Source organism: Mytilus edulis, chromosome 2 (genome assembly GCF_963676685.1).
Source record: "Mytilus edulis chromosome 2, xbMytEdul2.2, whole genome shotgun sequence".
Taxonomy (NCBI): Eukaryota; Metazoa; Mollusca; class Bivalvia; order Mytilida; family Mytilidae; genus Mytilus; species Mytilus edulis.
In genome coordinates, this window is record NC_092345.1 from 56,963,100 (window position 1) to 56,977,778 (window position 14,679).

Here is a 14,679-nt window from a genome sequence, read left to right on the forward strand (position 1 = left end):
AAAGATAACTGTTATACTTGATGACGTTAAATATTAATAATCATTCACAATACTCCATACACGCTTTATTTAAAAGAACTAGATAATTTATTTAGGGCTCAAATACTACGATTGACATAGGATTTTTTTTGTAAAAGTACACACATGTTAACCGATGTACTTGTATTGCCATACGATATTTCAATACATTTTAAACCTGTTTCATCAAGGAAGCACTGCCTTAAAAATGTTTATTTTCATTCGAAATGGGGATGTTAAATTAGAAGTAGACACAATGATTTCCATTCCTATCATATATATCATAGATGTCCATTCCCAGATGCAACCTCTTTTTTCTGGCATTCACCACAGATCTTTTACTTTGTAGGACTGCTGTTCAAAACTCATAAATCTATGGACAAAAAACAAAATCGGGGTAACAAACTAAAACTGAGGGAAACGCATTAAATATTAGAGGAGAACAACGACACAACATTAAAATGTAACACACACAGCAACGGACTAAGCATTAGACAACATCCGATGAGAACAATTTATCAATTAACAGATGCTCGGAGATTTTATTTATTTTTATGAATTTGCACACGCTTTGTTTATATTTTCATTTTCATTGAGTGCCGTTGTTTTGCCGTTTATATATGATTTGAGAGATTTTTTTACAGTATTTATACCAATTATCTAATAAAAAAACGAGAATAAATATTTTACTATTTTATAAGTGGTTAAGAATCATTTATGCATTTCACTTGACAAAGATAAAACAAAGTCGCCTTTAAAGCTAGTATAGCAATCGGTATATTATTTTCACTTTATTTTAAGACAAGAAAGATAAAAAAAAATATATTACAAGGTTAAAAGTTGTATTTTTAAATAATCTTGTATTAAAAACATCGTTTATGACAATCTTGGAGCATATTTAATCTGTAAAATTACTTATACATCGTTTTCATAATTACGGCTACATTGACGCAGGAAAAATCATGGACGGCGGGAAAGCGCAGTTCTACAGAGAGGCACAAGTTTTGCAACGTCACACATAAGAAACTTCAAGATGCTTTTGGCGCGACAAAGCAAGAAAAAAACTCGGCAGCAAGAGGGTTAATGCACACACATACTGTATGTAAAAGTGACTGTTTACATTCATTTTGAAATGTTTATCTATGCTATTATCATCACATGAATTGGGAAAACACATTCAAATTATGAATATGTTGATAAGGTCGGTAGCATGAAGCTCATACAACTTACAATACAGCTTTTAATTATTTGTTGTTTTGAAACATTCAAGCTAGTTTCCATCATCATCAAGGTTTCAAGTTATGTCCTTCACCAAAAAAGTTTCAATTATACATGTATATGCATGCATTTATGATGTCATTTACCTAATAAAGGGAATCATGTGCCTGTATTCCTGAACTTTTATAAAAGTTCATCAAGGGTTTAGTAAATGTCATTATGCAGGATAAAGTACAAATAATGTTTGCTTTGTAGGTACTTATCACCCACTCTCTTAACATGGGACGGAAGTGATAATGCTCCAAAACGCATGAAATTCATTCAGAATGATGTTCACTAAAACCAAAGTTTTTTTATGGAAATGCAAAGAACTTGAAAGTGGTCTATAGGTTTCCTGTACAAATATTACATTCCTTTTGAGAAAATGTCCAGGGGTTTGAAGAGGAGGTTTCAGTTCTGGTAGCTATGTCTTGATAACCTTGCATCAAAATGTAGCAGTTTTTATATACATGTGTCTAACAAAATGATTGCCATCATCAACTAAGAAGACAATAATCCTAATATCATGTCCAACAGTAAAACTATTAGCAGCTTTTATACTGTCTGACATGGACATTAGGTCATGCTCCTTTGGATTTGTCAGCCTAAAAATCAGATATATTAGGCCAAAAGATCAGATAGATTAATAAGAAACCTCTTTTATTGTCAAAATTTAATCTTTATATATTGTAAAGTTGAAAACTTATTTGGTATTTGTGTGTGTGATTAAAACTGTTATGCTTTATTATTTTCAGGGTGACGTTAATTATGAAAATGATGACATGAGGATTTCATCAAATTATCGGGTAAATTTGCCTCTGTATTAATTTTGATATATATCTTAGAAAAAAATAATATATGTTTAATACTGCCAGGGTGTTTCTGGTGCAAATGTACAAAAGTTCATTATTCGTAATTGTAATAACCTGATCATAATGATTTTGGTTTAATAGATATACATGATATAAGAGAAGGGGTATGAGTGCTCATGACTCAACTCTCCTTCCAAGTCACAATTTGTCAAAGTTAACCATTATAGGTCAAGTACAGTCTTCAACAGGGAGCCTTGGCCTTGACCCACTGAATTGCAAGCTTTAAAGAGCCCCATTCCCTCCAAAAATGACAAGTGAAAAATCATTCAAACTCGAAAACCAACCTTCTAATCTATACACATAAAAAAAAACAAGAAATGAGAAATACTTATGAACCACATTAACAAACAACAACCACAAAACATCAGGTTCCTGACTTCGGACATGTGCAAACAAATGCAGCAGGTTTAAACCTTTTAATAGGTACCAACCTTCATCCTTACCTGAAACAATAGTGTAACATCACAACATAGAAAGACACTATGAAATATCAATTGAAATGGTTAACTCAATCAAAAGACATTTTAACACAAACAATTGAACATACACTCAGTGAATGAATATTTGATCTATGACACAACATACATGTAAATACAAAATCAATAATTTACACCTTTGATATTTGATAGCTGCAGAACAAAAATCATCATGGAGAGAAAATTTATTTATTGCATAGTAAAATACAATTCAAAGTGTAAATCTTTCAGAAAATATTTTTATACTTTCCTTCTGAACAGTTTTTGGCTTACAAAAAAACCCAGTTCTTTGTACCAAAAAATCTTTATTTATTAAATGTCAGTTCTCATAATGTTTATCATAATGGGTATTTACCTTTTTTGGTCCTCATGTTGAGGGAGATTTTGTTCAAAGTTTCTTGGTTTAAGTCCTGTCTTACTAGCAATGACATATAAATGGTAACTGTATGATGAAAACAGCTGTAATACACAAAAATTTCACTATAATTTGGCCATCCTGATGTGTAATTCAGTAATTTGATTATTGTGATTAGTAATGTATTAAAGCTATCCATTAATGTGTTATTATATAAAAAAGAAGATTTTATGACTTTTTTTTACACTCTAAAGATTTTCATATGCACAAATGTGGGTCAAAGATGTGCCATTGTACAAACACATTCTTTTTAAAAACAATATACTTATTTATAGTACAGATCCTTCATATCCCCCTTTTTCTCATTTGAATTCAAGATCCATCAAAACTGATTAATAATATATCTTCTTCAAAAATAATAAGGTTAATTTTAGTTCATTGAAAACCAAATTATGCAAAACAGTTTATAAATATGATCATACATTGTATTTTCTTCCAGGTTGAAGTAGAAGAATGGCAAGATATCAATAAAGAGTTAAAAAAGCATGGACTACCTATAGTTAAAATTCTCCATCCCTCTGATGTTACACTGTTATCAGGTAAAATGAGATTCTTTGTTTATTATTAATACAGGTATTCATAGATTATTGATGGTTTTTAAAAAGGGAGGGTGCTTCTCAGCTTTAATCTCATCAAAGGGAGACAATCACATCCTAAATTGCAATGAGGAAATTTTTATTTTCATCTGTAAAGAAAATATTTCATCTTGATGTAACATTGATTCATAAATTAAATAAGTGTTGTGTCCTTTCTTGAGCAAAATAATTAACTCATACTGTAATTAACTTTGCGAGTATTCTTCCCAACTGTGTACATGTTTGTATTCATATAATAGTTCTTGAAAAACTGGTCATTATCGTGATATATGGACTGCCCACAGGACAGTCGTATTGACTAAGATAGTGATAATGACTGAGCCAAAGGCGAGGTCATTATCGCTGTCGCAATCAATACCACTGTCCTACGGGCAGTCCATGTATCACGATAATGACCAGTTTTTCAAGAACTATTATGTTTATTTCATTGAGAAACCATGTTTTGGAAAATTCTCGTAAATTCAAAATGCCTAAAGTGAACTCGGGTAGTTGTATGATTTCTATGACAAAGAGTGAAGACCAGTCGTAGTAATACTGCCATTCATTTTAGTGCAATTTTTCAGTATATAAATACTTAATCAAGTTATCTTTAATTTTATATTTAACAAAAACATATAATAAACAATTCAACAACTTAAATATAATATTAAAATCAGGAACATGTTTCATAAAAGGTAAATCTCTCTAAACAGAGAAGCCACGCCCCAGCGGTCATTATCAGACGGAAACCACACCCCAACGGTCATTATCAGACGGAAACCAGGCCCCACCAGTCATTATCATGTAAAAGTTCGTTAACGACCGGTTTTCTGGTCCGTTTTTTCTGTTAATGACCGATGGAATTTATTATTGAAGAATAATGAATGCCATGTGACCCCTTTTTATCCGATAAGAGAATCTTATTCTCAACCGATATGAAATAATATGTTACAATCATTTTATAGGTAGAACAATATGTATGGACTTACCTATGAGCCAGACAGTGAGGGAAAATTTCATCTCATTAATGGTAGACTGTGATCACAGGCAGAATCTCCTACAAGATCTCATCTTATCTAATAACCAAATCAAGTATGACTGTGGCATAACTAATAATTATTGCTTTATAAATACTAACAGATAATACTGTGGATTCATTATTATTCGTTGGATAACAATTTTTCGTGGGTTTAATGAAACCAAGATTTTAAATGTTCAACAAATTGAATATTTGCTGTATATTATGATAAGCAGAGCTGCAGACTTTTTGAAAACCACGAAATCATATATCCATGGGAATGCAAGTTTTCCTTAATCCACAAAATTGGTACCCATGAAAATAAATGAATCTACAGCACTAGCACATATTATTATTTATAAGAGCTGCTGTAGAAATACAGATAATAATATCTACAACCATAATTCATTATATCTAACCAAATCAAGTATTATTGTGTCATTAAATATACTTGTAACTGTATAACAAACATTATATCTCCTACAAGATCTTATTATATCTAGCCAAATCAAGTAAGATTGTTGTTAAAGAATTTATTACTATAAAACACTCATAATATCTCCTACAAGATTTGATTTTAAACCCAATCTAGTATAAATATGTCAAAACATTGATCACTGAAGATAAAATTGAGAATGGAAATGGGGAATGTGTCAAAGAGACAACAACCCGACCAAAGGACAAAAAACATACTGAAGAACACACATGATATCTACCATTATAACTCATTATATCTAATAGACAAATCAAGTATGATTGTACCATAAAAAAAAATCTTCTTTTCCACAAGACAGTTTTCCTTTCTCTAAAATTGTGTTTTACTTTGCAAAAAGTGGTGTCGAAATTCAGTTTTATAATTATTACTATCAAGGGGAAATAACAAAACTCAGATCAGTAAAAAATAGTTTACTTTAAGAACACTGTCAGTGTAGGTTGGAAATATATTTTTTATTAAATCAAGTGTATAAAAAAAATCAGAAGAGATAATTATGTGATTTGCATTGAAGAACTTGAAAGCAGAAAATATTTTGTGTTTATTTATTTTGCTGGGAAAGGGCTATTAATCAATTAGTCTATCTTCATGTATATCTTTTACTTGTAGCTTTTTTAAATTGCTTCTTAATTGCTTTTTATACGACCGCAAAAATTTTAATTTTTCGTCGTCGTCGTCGTCCGAATACTTTTAGTTTTCGCACTCTAACTTTAGTAAAAGTGAATAGAAATCTATGAAATTTTAACACAAGGTTTATGACCACAAAAGGAAGGTTGGGATTGATTTTGGGAGTTTTTGATCCCAACATTTTAGGAATTAGGGGCCAAAAAGGGCCCAAATAAGCATTTTCTTGGTTTTCGCACAATAACTTAAGTATAGAAATCTATGAAATTTTGACACAAGGTTTATGACCACAAAAGGAAGGTTGGGATTGATTTTGGGAGTTTTGGTTCTAACAGTTTAGGAATTAGGGGCCAAAAAAGGGCCCAAATAAGCATTATTCTTGGTTTTTGCACAATAACTTTAGTTTAAGTAAATAGAAATCAATGAAATTTAAACACAAGGTTTATGACCACAAAAGGAAGGTTGGTATTGATTTTGGGAGTTGAGGTCTGAACAGTTTAGGAATTAGGGGCCAAAAAGGGGCCCAAGTAAGCATTATTCTTGGTTTTCGCACCATAACTTTAGTTTAAGTAAATAGAAATCTATGAAATTTAAACACAAGGTTTATGACCACTAAAGGAAGGTTGGGTTTGATTTTGGGAGTTTTGGTCCCAACAGTTTAGGAAAAAGGGGCCCAAAGGGTCCAAAATTGAACTTAGTTTGATTTCATCAAAAATTGAATAATTGGGTTTCTTTGATATGCCGAATCTAACTGTGTATGTAGATTTTTAATTTTTGGTCCCGTTTTCAAATTGGTCTACATTAAGGTCCAAAGGGTCCAAAATTAAACTTAGTTTGATTTTGACAAAAATTGAATCCTTGGGGTTCTTTGATATGCTGAATCTAAAAATGTACTTAGATTTTTGATTATTGGCCCAGTTTTCAAGTTGGTCCAAATCGGGTCCAAATTAAACTTTGTTTGATTTCATCAAAAATTGAATAATTGGGGTTCTTTGATATGCCAAATCTTACTGTGTATGTAGATTCTTAATTTTTAGTCCCGTTTTCAAATTGGTCTACATTAAAGTCCAAAGGGTCCAAAATTAAACTAAGTTTGATTTTAACAAAAATTGAATTCTTGAGCTTTTTTGATATGCTGAATCTAAACATGTACTTAGATTTTTGATTATGGGCCCAGTTTTCAAGTTGGTTCAAATCAGGATCCAAAATTATTATATGAAGTATTGTGCAATAGCAAGAAATTTTCAATTGCACAGTATTCAGCAATAGCAAGAAACCTTCAATTGCACAGTATTGTGCAATAGCAAGAAATTTTCAATTGCACAGTATTGCGCAATAGCAAGAAATCTTCAATTGCACAGTATTGTGCAATAGCAAATATTTTCAATTGCACAGTATTGCGCAATAGCAAGAAATATCTAATTGCACAATATTGTGCAATAGCAAGAAATTTTCAATTGATTGGAGTTATCTTTCTTTGTCCAGAATAGTAGTTGAATCAACTTAAATCATTGTTTTATACAATATACAATGTATATTCACTTTTACTACCAACTGATAAATTAAAACAATCTTTACCATTCAGTGATAAAAAGCACCTTTTGTTACATTTTAATATTTTATGATGTATTTAAATGAGTAGTTATTGTTGCAAACTCCATTAGAAATTTGAATTTAGATCAGTTTTGAAAAAGGGAAAGGGGGATGTGAAAAAAAAAATGGGGGGGGGGGGGTTAAATTTTTCTTATTTCAGATTTCATAAATAAAAAGAAAATTTCTTCAAACATTTTTTTGAGAGGATTAATATTCAACAGCATAGTGAATTGCTCAAAGGAAAAAAAAGTATTTTAAGTTCATTAGACCACATTCATTCTGTGTCAGAAACCTATGCTGTGTCAACTATTTAATCACAATCCAAATTTAGAGCTGAATCCAGCTTGAATGTTGTGTCCATACTTTCTCCAACCGTTCAGGGTTCAACCTCTGCTGTCGTATAAAGCTGCACCCTGCGGAGCATCTGGTTATTTTTTACTATTGTGGTATTAAAGCTTTTGAATGCAACTTTACTGGGATAAGAAATAATATGATTTTATTTTAAGGGAGGATTTGACAAAGCAAACTGATTTGATGGAAAAATACCATGGTCGTATGAAAGAATTAAAAGTTTTACTGGAAAGTTCCAGAAATAGAGTAGAGGTAAGTTCATAATTTCATTCTTGATTGCTTTTGATAATTGTTAATTGGTTGTTTGGTGATTGCTTTACTCCGCATCAGCACATAAAGGCAATATCATGGCGATGATAATTGTTTAACACCACATCAAGGTGTTTGGTCTGTATCTTAGTTGGGATGATTATTGAGTAAGATTGAATTGACACTTTACTTGAAAACAAAAATTTGCTATCATTTTAATTTCTCTATTATCAATATCGCTTGAGTTACCTGATAAAGTCATTGTTTCTGTAATGTATTCTATCTGGTACTAAAGTAATCAAGTAATTAGTATTTATTTTGAAAACATATCAATTCACTTTGGTGTAAAAAATGGTAAATATCATAAGTTAATGTTTTTATGCCCCACCTAATATAGTAGAGTAGCAATATGTTTTCTGGTCTGTGAGTCTGCCTGTCTGTCTGTCTGTTTGTCCCACTTCAGGTTAAAGTTTTTGGTCAAGGTAGTTTTTAATGAAGTTTAAGTCCAATCAACACATGTTCCCTATGCTGTGATATTATCTTTCTTATTTGAATGCTGAATTAGATTTTTGTCCCCATTTCACGGTCCACTGAACATAGAAAATGATAGTGCAAGTGGGGCATCCTGTACAATGGACACATCTAGTTCAATTTTGTTTGTTTACAGGAACTAGAAAAAGACCAAGATATGAAGTCTTCTATCTTTGAAGAGGAAGAAGAAAAATTGAAGAATACCAAGAAATCAATGCATCAAAAATGTAAATTTCTTCAACAGAAATGTGACAACCAGGAAAAAGAACTTGAGAGATTAAAACATAAACTGGGCAAAATGGCCAGTGAGGTTAGAACATAATTGATATACAATGATATAATAAGTCAACTGCAGTATAAATACTAGACTTTTTGTTTTGGTACAATTATTTAAAATTATATCAGACAGTTTATCAAATATGTAATTTAAAATTTAACAATTTAAAGCAAATAATAACCAAAAAATATCTGTTCAATGGGAAATAACTGAACAAAAATAAATCTTAAAATATTTTTGTTATGGTTGTGTTTGTAACAAGATAAGTTTGGAAGTTGTTTATTTTATTTTAACTAAATGATCAAAATGCACAAGTGCTTCTAAAAACATTTTTTTGCAGTCGATAGAAAGTATATATCTGTGTGAATATTTTTTAATTTTAATATTTTTAAATTATACCTCTCCAATGAATAAAATCATATCTTTTTCAAACTTTACATGCATGCTAGCAAGTGATGCATTCTAAGTTTACAGATTACAAAACAGGTACTCGATGTATAACTTGAATTTATCTTTGTATTCATGGAATTATTCAACTCAATAATAAATCTTGTTTTCAGGAAGAAAAACGTACTGAAAGACAGAATCAAATTTTCCAAGAATTTAAAAAGAGAACTGCAAGAGCTCACAATACCATGGATGAAAAGTAAGAACAGAGTGATTTTATTGAAATGCTGTTGATTAGTGTCTGGATTGTTAATTTTGCTATTAGTATTTTCTTAAAAGCTAGATCAGTTTTATGATATCACAGATTGAAAATATTTTAGAATCTTCTTTGATTTAATTGTTTGCTAAAATAAGGGGTACTGGAACTTCAAATTTACAACAAAATTAAACATTTTAAATACCATTTTCAAAGTATAAGATTTTTTCTGTTATTTTCATATTCTTTACATGTTTTTTTCTCTCCATCATATTTGTGATTTTAGAATAAGCCAGAAGAGAAGTATTATGAAATATAAAAGAAAACAATGAATTCTATGAAAACAAATAATGATACATTTTGTTCTTTTTATTTTATTTTTGAAAGTGCGATCATACTTCTACACAAATCCCCATATTTGTTATCAAATTTTAAAAGTTTTGCCAAATTTTTTATATCTATTTCCCTGTAATGCTATTGTAAAGTAAAAAAATAAATATTACGTTCCCAGAATTTGACATGTTTCAGCTAACAGGCACATGTTATAGAAGTCTTGTTTGAAATAATTTTAGCAGAAGTACCTTAATGTTTGATTATCTTATTAGCATCTGATGAACTCAGAATTGTGAAAAAAAATAGTAAAGATAGTGGTATTTATGAGGGTCTGGATGGAATTTTCAGAATTGAGAAAACTTCAAAAGTCAGCCAACAAATGCAAATTCTAGGGCAAAAAATAATGAACAGAGAAAAACTGACAAACAAAACAGAGAATAAAGATTAATTGGGTGTTAAAATATTTTTAGAATAGAGAATAATAGGCAAATAAATAAAAAAAAATGGCGCAAAACGGTGTAAAAAGTTAAGGAATAAAGAAACAAAGGACCTCTTATCCAGACACTCATTTATGAGTTTATGTGTATTGATTTATCAGCTTTGCTTTATTCAGCTCCATATTCTTTACAGGTTTTAAAGCCAATTTCAAATGTTTTGAATAGCTATACTGCTTTATGTCTGAAATAACATTATGTTACTTTTGTGTGCTGTTATTTTTTCCAGGTTGCTAGATATAATTGATGCTTATGAAAAACAGATTAGTAGTATGCAAAAAGAGCTAGACTTTTATAAGTAAGGTTTTTAGCTTTGCTTATATTCTTACATATTGTAGCATATTGATTTTCTTTATACATTTTGATAATTAAAGTTAAAGTATGTTACTATTTTTTGTTCAATTTTTAATTGACCCATTATACTGTGAGCGCATTTGTTTCTAACCTAAACGATGGAAACGATTATGCGCATAGTCGTTTAATCCATTTGTTTCTTACATTTTTTGGTCAATGTTGACATTTTTCACATAAAAGATATATGCGCAAAATAGTCACGTAGTCGTTGATCGTTTATCGTTGAGACGTGTAAACGATAAATTTGTTTCTGCATCTGTCGTTTAAATAATTACGAGCACGTGTTGTTTTCGCACAGTCCTGGTTATTTATTTCCCGCACTTTTACCTGTTTGTTTACAGTGCGTGAGTGTAATCTATATCTGTCTGACAACGTGGGGTCGATTAAGTTTATTAAACGATGTATTTGTTTCTAGCAGCTTAACGTTTACTAAACGATAGTCATCGATGACAAAAGTTCGGGTTAGAAACAAATGCACTCTGTGTTTGATATTGGTTGCACATATCAAAGTCCATCATATTGCTTTTGATGTAAGTTGTATATATCATGTCAAGAAATAATTCCAGATAAAGGTTATATAACCAGCTTAGTGTGCAAGTTAAGTAAAAAGTTAAGAGCCAAATTGAGGCAACCCTGTTTAATTTCTAAACTGAATAAATTTTTAACTGAAATTTTAACAAAAAATGAAGTTCATTTTACAGTTTAAAAGACTATATCATTATACTTAAGTAAGTAAGTAAATTTTATTTAGAGTCGGCATTTATATATATTATAACAGACAAAAAATATGAGTTCTGGTGAGCTCTTTAACCGACTATCAAACTTGTCAGTAATTGATCTTTCATCTATTTATTGTCTGTTTGATCTTGATATACTACTTTCTTAGGCCCTAACCCTACCTACCGAGAAAATAGCTGCCTACTCAAATTTATTTTATTGTCCTAATGTGAAAAAGCTTATTTTTTAATCAGATAGGCATGACAATTAACAAAACATATGACACTTCAATTTCTCTTTGCTGAAAAAAAAAATGCCTACATACCTACCCACTGTCTCTACCTTTGATTAGGGTTTGGGAAAACCAAATTTTTTTAAGTGTGGCCTTACATAATACAATAATTTTTGTTTTTTCACTAAGTTATGTTTTGAAATAAGTAATAAATTACATTGCTTGTAAACTTGTATGCTTAACTTATTTTTAAGTTTCCCTTGAAAAAATATTGGAGGAGCTCTTAACTGCTGCTTTGTCTTTTTTCCATCATAAACCTTTTTTTGGTATATTTTCCAACTACCTTATGTATGTTTACATTCAGTTTTTTGAAAAATGAATTATGGAAAATGGTAAAAAAACTGCAGATTTTTTTGCTGAAGATAGACATAAAAACTTTTAAGAAATGGAGATATTCTAAATTGCAAAGTTTTAAATCCTCAAGCAGAAAGCTTAATTAAAAATTAGTGAAAAAACAAACTATTAAAAAATACATCAATGAAACATATTTCTCTAATTTTTGTGCTATTTTCACATTTCCTGACCGGTGTGAGAAAAATACTTCTCCCCACTAGTGAAAAATCTGTTCTTGGCAAATGATTGGTTGAAATTTAGTTGTGAAGTTAAATTTTCTTGTTTCTTCTGAATTTTCTTATTGTGACGTCATGAAAAAAGGCCACCATGCCTGATGACGTCACATCAAAAGTACACAATTTTCCTCAAATCTTTGAAAAGGAAGGATAAAAATCAGAAGAGAAACAGATTCCACCACTATAACTCGTGTATTACGATATTTCTCCACTCTCAATAGTTAAATTTTAATTATTGAAAAATCTCAGCAAGCCTCATGCTTTAAATATTAAAATTAAACTGTCTCGAGTGGAGAAATATCGTCATACACTTGTTGCAGTTGTGGAATGTATATGTAAATTATTAATATTAACAATATTTAGGTCCGATGAGGTTACAGACAACAGGACCTATGAAGAGGACTCATTACATGAAGCAGGGGTATCATCCAATATGAAGTCTCTTATCAGGGTAAGGCTAAAAATAATAAAATAATTGTACCTGGTTTTGTACTCAGCTCTTTGCAGATTTGTTTTGTACCATGACTAGGAGTCTGTGAGGAATATTTAAATGAAGCGAAATTTAAGGAAAGTTATAAATTGCAAAAGTTATTATTATTGGAGAACTAAATGATTAGATTTACTATTGTATTATTTTCATATGGAACTTTATTAAAGGCAGATATTCATAAGCACGAACAATGTTTGAGATTGGAAGTGTTTGTTAACTGTAAATAAATTTATTTTACTGTTCTTTTTTTTTAAGTTGAGACCTTTTCAGGTGATATCAGAGTCATTAATATTTTGTGAATTCCAACTTTTTTGTAATCTTTTAAGAAAAAAGGAGAAGGTGAAAGTTTTGCATATTTCATGACTTTTTATATTAGCCTTATTTTCCACTGCCATAAGTTCATTTTACCTTCTTTTTTTAATATGTAGACTGTTTCAGCTGATTTCACAGTCATTTATATGTTGTGATTTCCAACTTTTTATTATTCTTAAAACCTTATTTTCTACTGGCAAAGTTGCTAACAATAAATTGCTCACAAATAGAAGTTAGTTTACAATATATTTCAGTTGTCAATGAGCATTAACTGAATAAGTAAATGTGACCAAATATAAATAGTAAATAAGCTTCATCATTGTCTATCTTTTTACTTTTCAGTCTTATGAGAAACAGTTGTCCAAAGCAAATGACAAAGTAAAGAAATTGCAAGATGAAAAGGACTTAGTCAAATTGGAAATGGGATCTAGGTAAGTTAATATATTTCAGGACATTTTAAGTGGAGGATTCTGAATTGCAAATAAAAATTATTTCCTATTATCATTTCTGCAATTTATATAGCTTTAACTGTAGGCATAAAAACATTTGGTACTTGTTTCTGATATATGTTTCTGGAGTAACCTCCCTTTGGAAGCTTCTGGGCTTAAGTACAATGTATACTATATACACTTGAGAAGTGGCAAAACATGCCATATAAAAATTGATATTTCAGAAGTATACAGATTTAAGTTCTTTATATTTTGACTGTTGATACTAATGGCTATTAAGTCTATATTGCATACAGCAATTATTTTTGTCGTCATATTTTGGTTAAATGAAGTTAAAGTGGTATCCAGTTGATATGATTAGGAATCTTTCTGGGACTAGATTATATATTTTTCCTTGCCTTTCTAACAAAATACTTTACAAGAAAAACTAATTTTCAGTTAGTTTTCAAACTTGCAACTAGTAGTAGTATCTTTAATCATTGTTGTCAGATGATGTGGCATTTTATCCTCTTTCCTATATTATTTTTAAAATATCATTTTTATTTCCTTTTGTATTGCTGATCTGTAACTTGATAAGGGCTTTTAAAAATGCAATTAATGCAATTAATCATTGTCCTCTTCTAACAAAAGCTGGTAATAAAAATGCAATTAATTCAATTAATCATTATCCTCTTCTAACAAAAGCTGGTAATAAAAATGCAATTAATGCAATTAATCATTGTCCTCTTCTAACAAAAGCTGGTAATTATAAATCATACTACAGCATTACTGTATTAAAAATTTAAAAGATTTATTTGTAAATTGATATGGGAGGTAACCATATTGTAAAATCTTGTAAATCACAATTTGTCTCCCTTATTGATAGCTTCTTCAGCTTGCTATGAACATTTAGCGACTTTTAGCAACTTTCATATTTTTGGGGCGATTTAAATCATCATTCAGTTGGCAAGAGTATGCCCTGACCATAAAGAATGATGTATAACTTGAAAAGCAATGCTTTATCTCAGATTCCTTATAATTTGTAGACCAGAGATAACAGACTACAGAGTAATTCAACAAAGAGTGAAAAAATTAGAGAAATTATTAGCTGTACATAATATAAGGTAAATGTAATACAATCAAAAATATGTCAACAACAAAACAACTTTTTACTGATCATTATGTCTTAATCATAAAGATAATTTAAGAATGTCATGAAAAGAGACAAAAACAATACTTAATCAGCTGTTGAATACCAATGTACAGTGGTTTATTATTATTCATTTAACACCAATTTA

At 30.0% G+C, this 14,679-nt stretch overlaps 1 protein-coding gene across 4 annotated transcripts in view; it reads left to right on the forward strand.

Moving 5' to 3' along the window:
• The window catches only part of LOC139510288 (centrosomal protein of 70 kDa-like), a 31,799-nt gene that overhangs the window by 1,004 nt on the left and 16,116 nt on the right, over positions 1-14,679 (forward strand). For 2 of the 4 annotated variants that reach the window (XM_071296789.1, XM_071296790.1), the window contains exons 2-11: positions 2,031-2,081; positions 3,478-3,577; positions 4,579-4,705; positions 7,848-7,944; positions 8,609-8,782; positions 9,310-9,395; positions 10,449-10,517; positions 12,515-12,602; positions 13,296-13,384; positions 14,428-14,505. In XM_071296789.1, the coding sequence (XP_071152890.1) occupies positions 2,031-2,081; positions 3,478-3,577; positions 4,579-4,705; positions 7,848-7,944; positions 8,609-8,782; positions 9,310-9,395; positions 10,449-10,517; positions 12,515-12,602; positions 13,296-13,384; positions 14,428-14,505 (959 nt within the window). The remainder of the gene's footprint in view (positions 1-2,030; positions 2,082-3,477; positions 3,578-4,578; positions 4,706-7,847; positions 7,945-8,608; positions 8,783-9,309; positions 9,396-10,448; positions 10,518-12,514; positions 12,603-13,295; positions 13,385-14,427; positions 14,506-14,679) is intronic. The other 2 variants (XM_071296791.1, XM_071296792.1) reach the window with 1 other exon arrangement.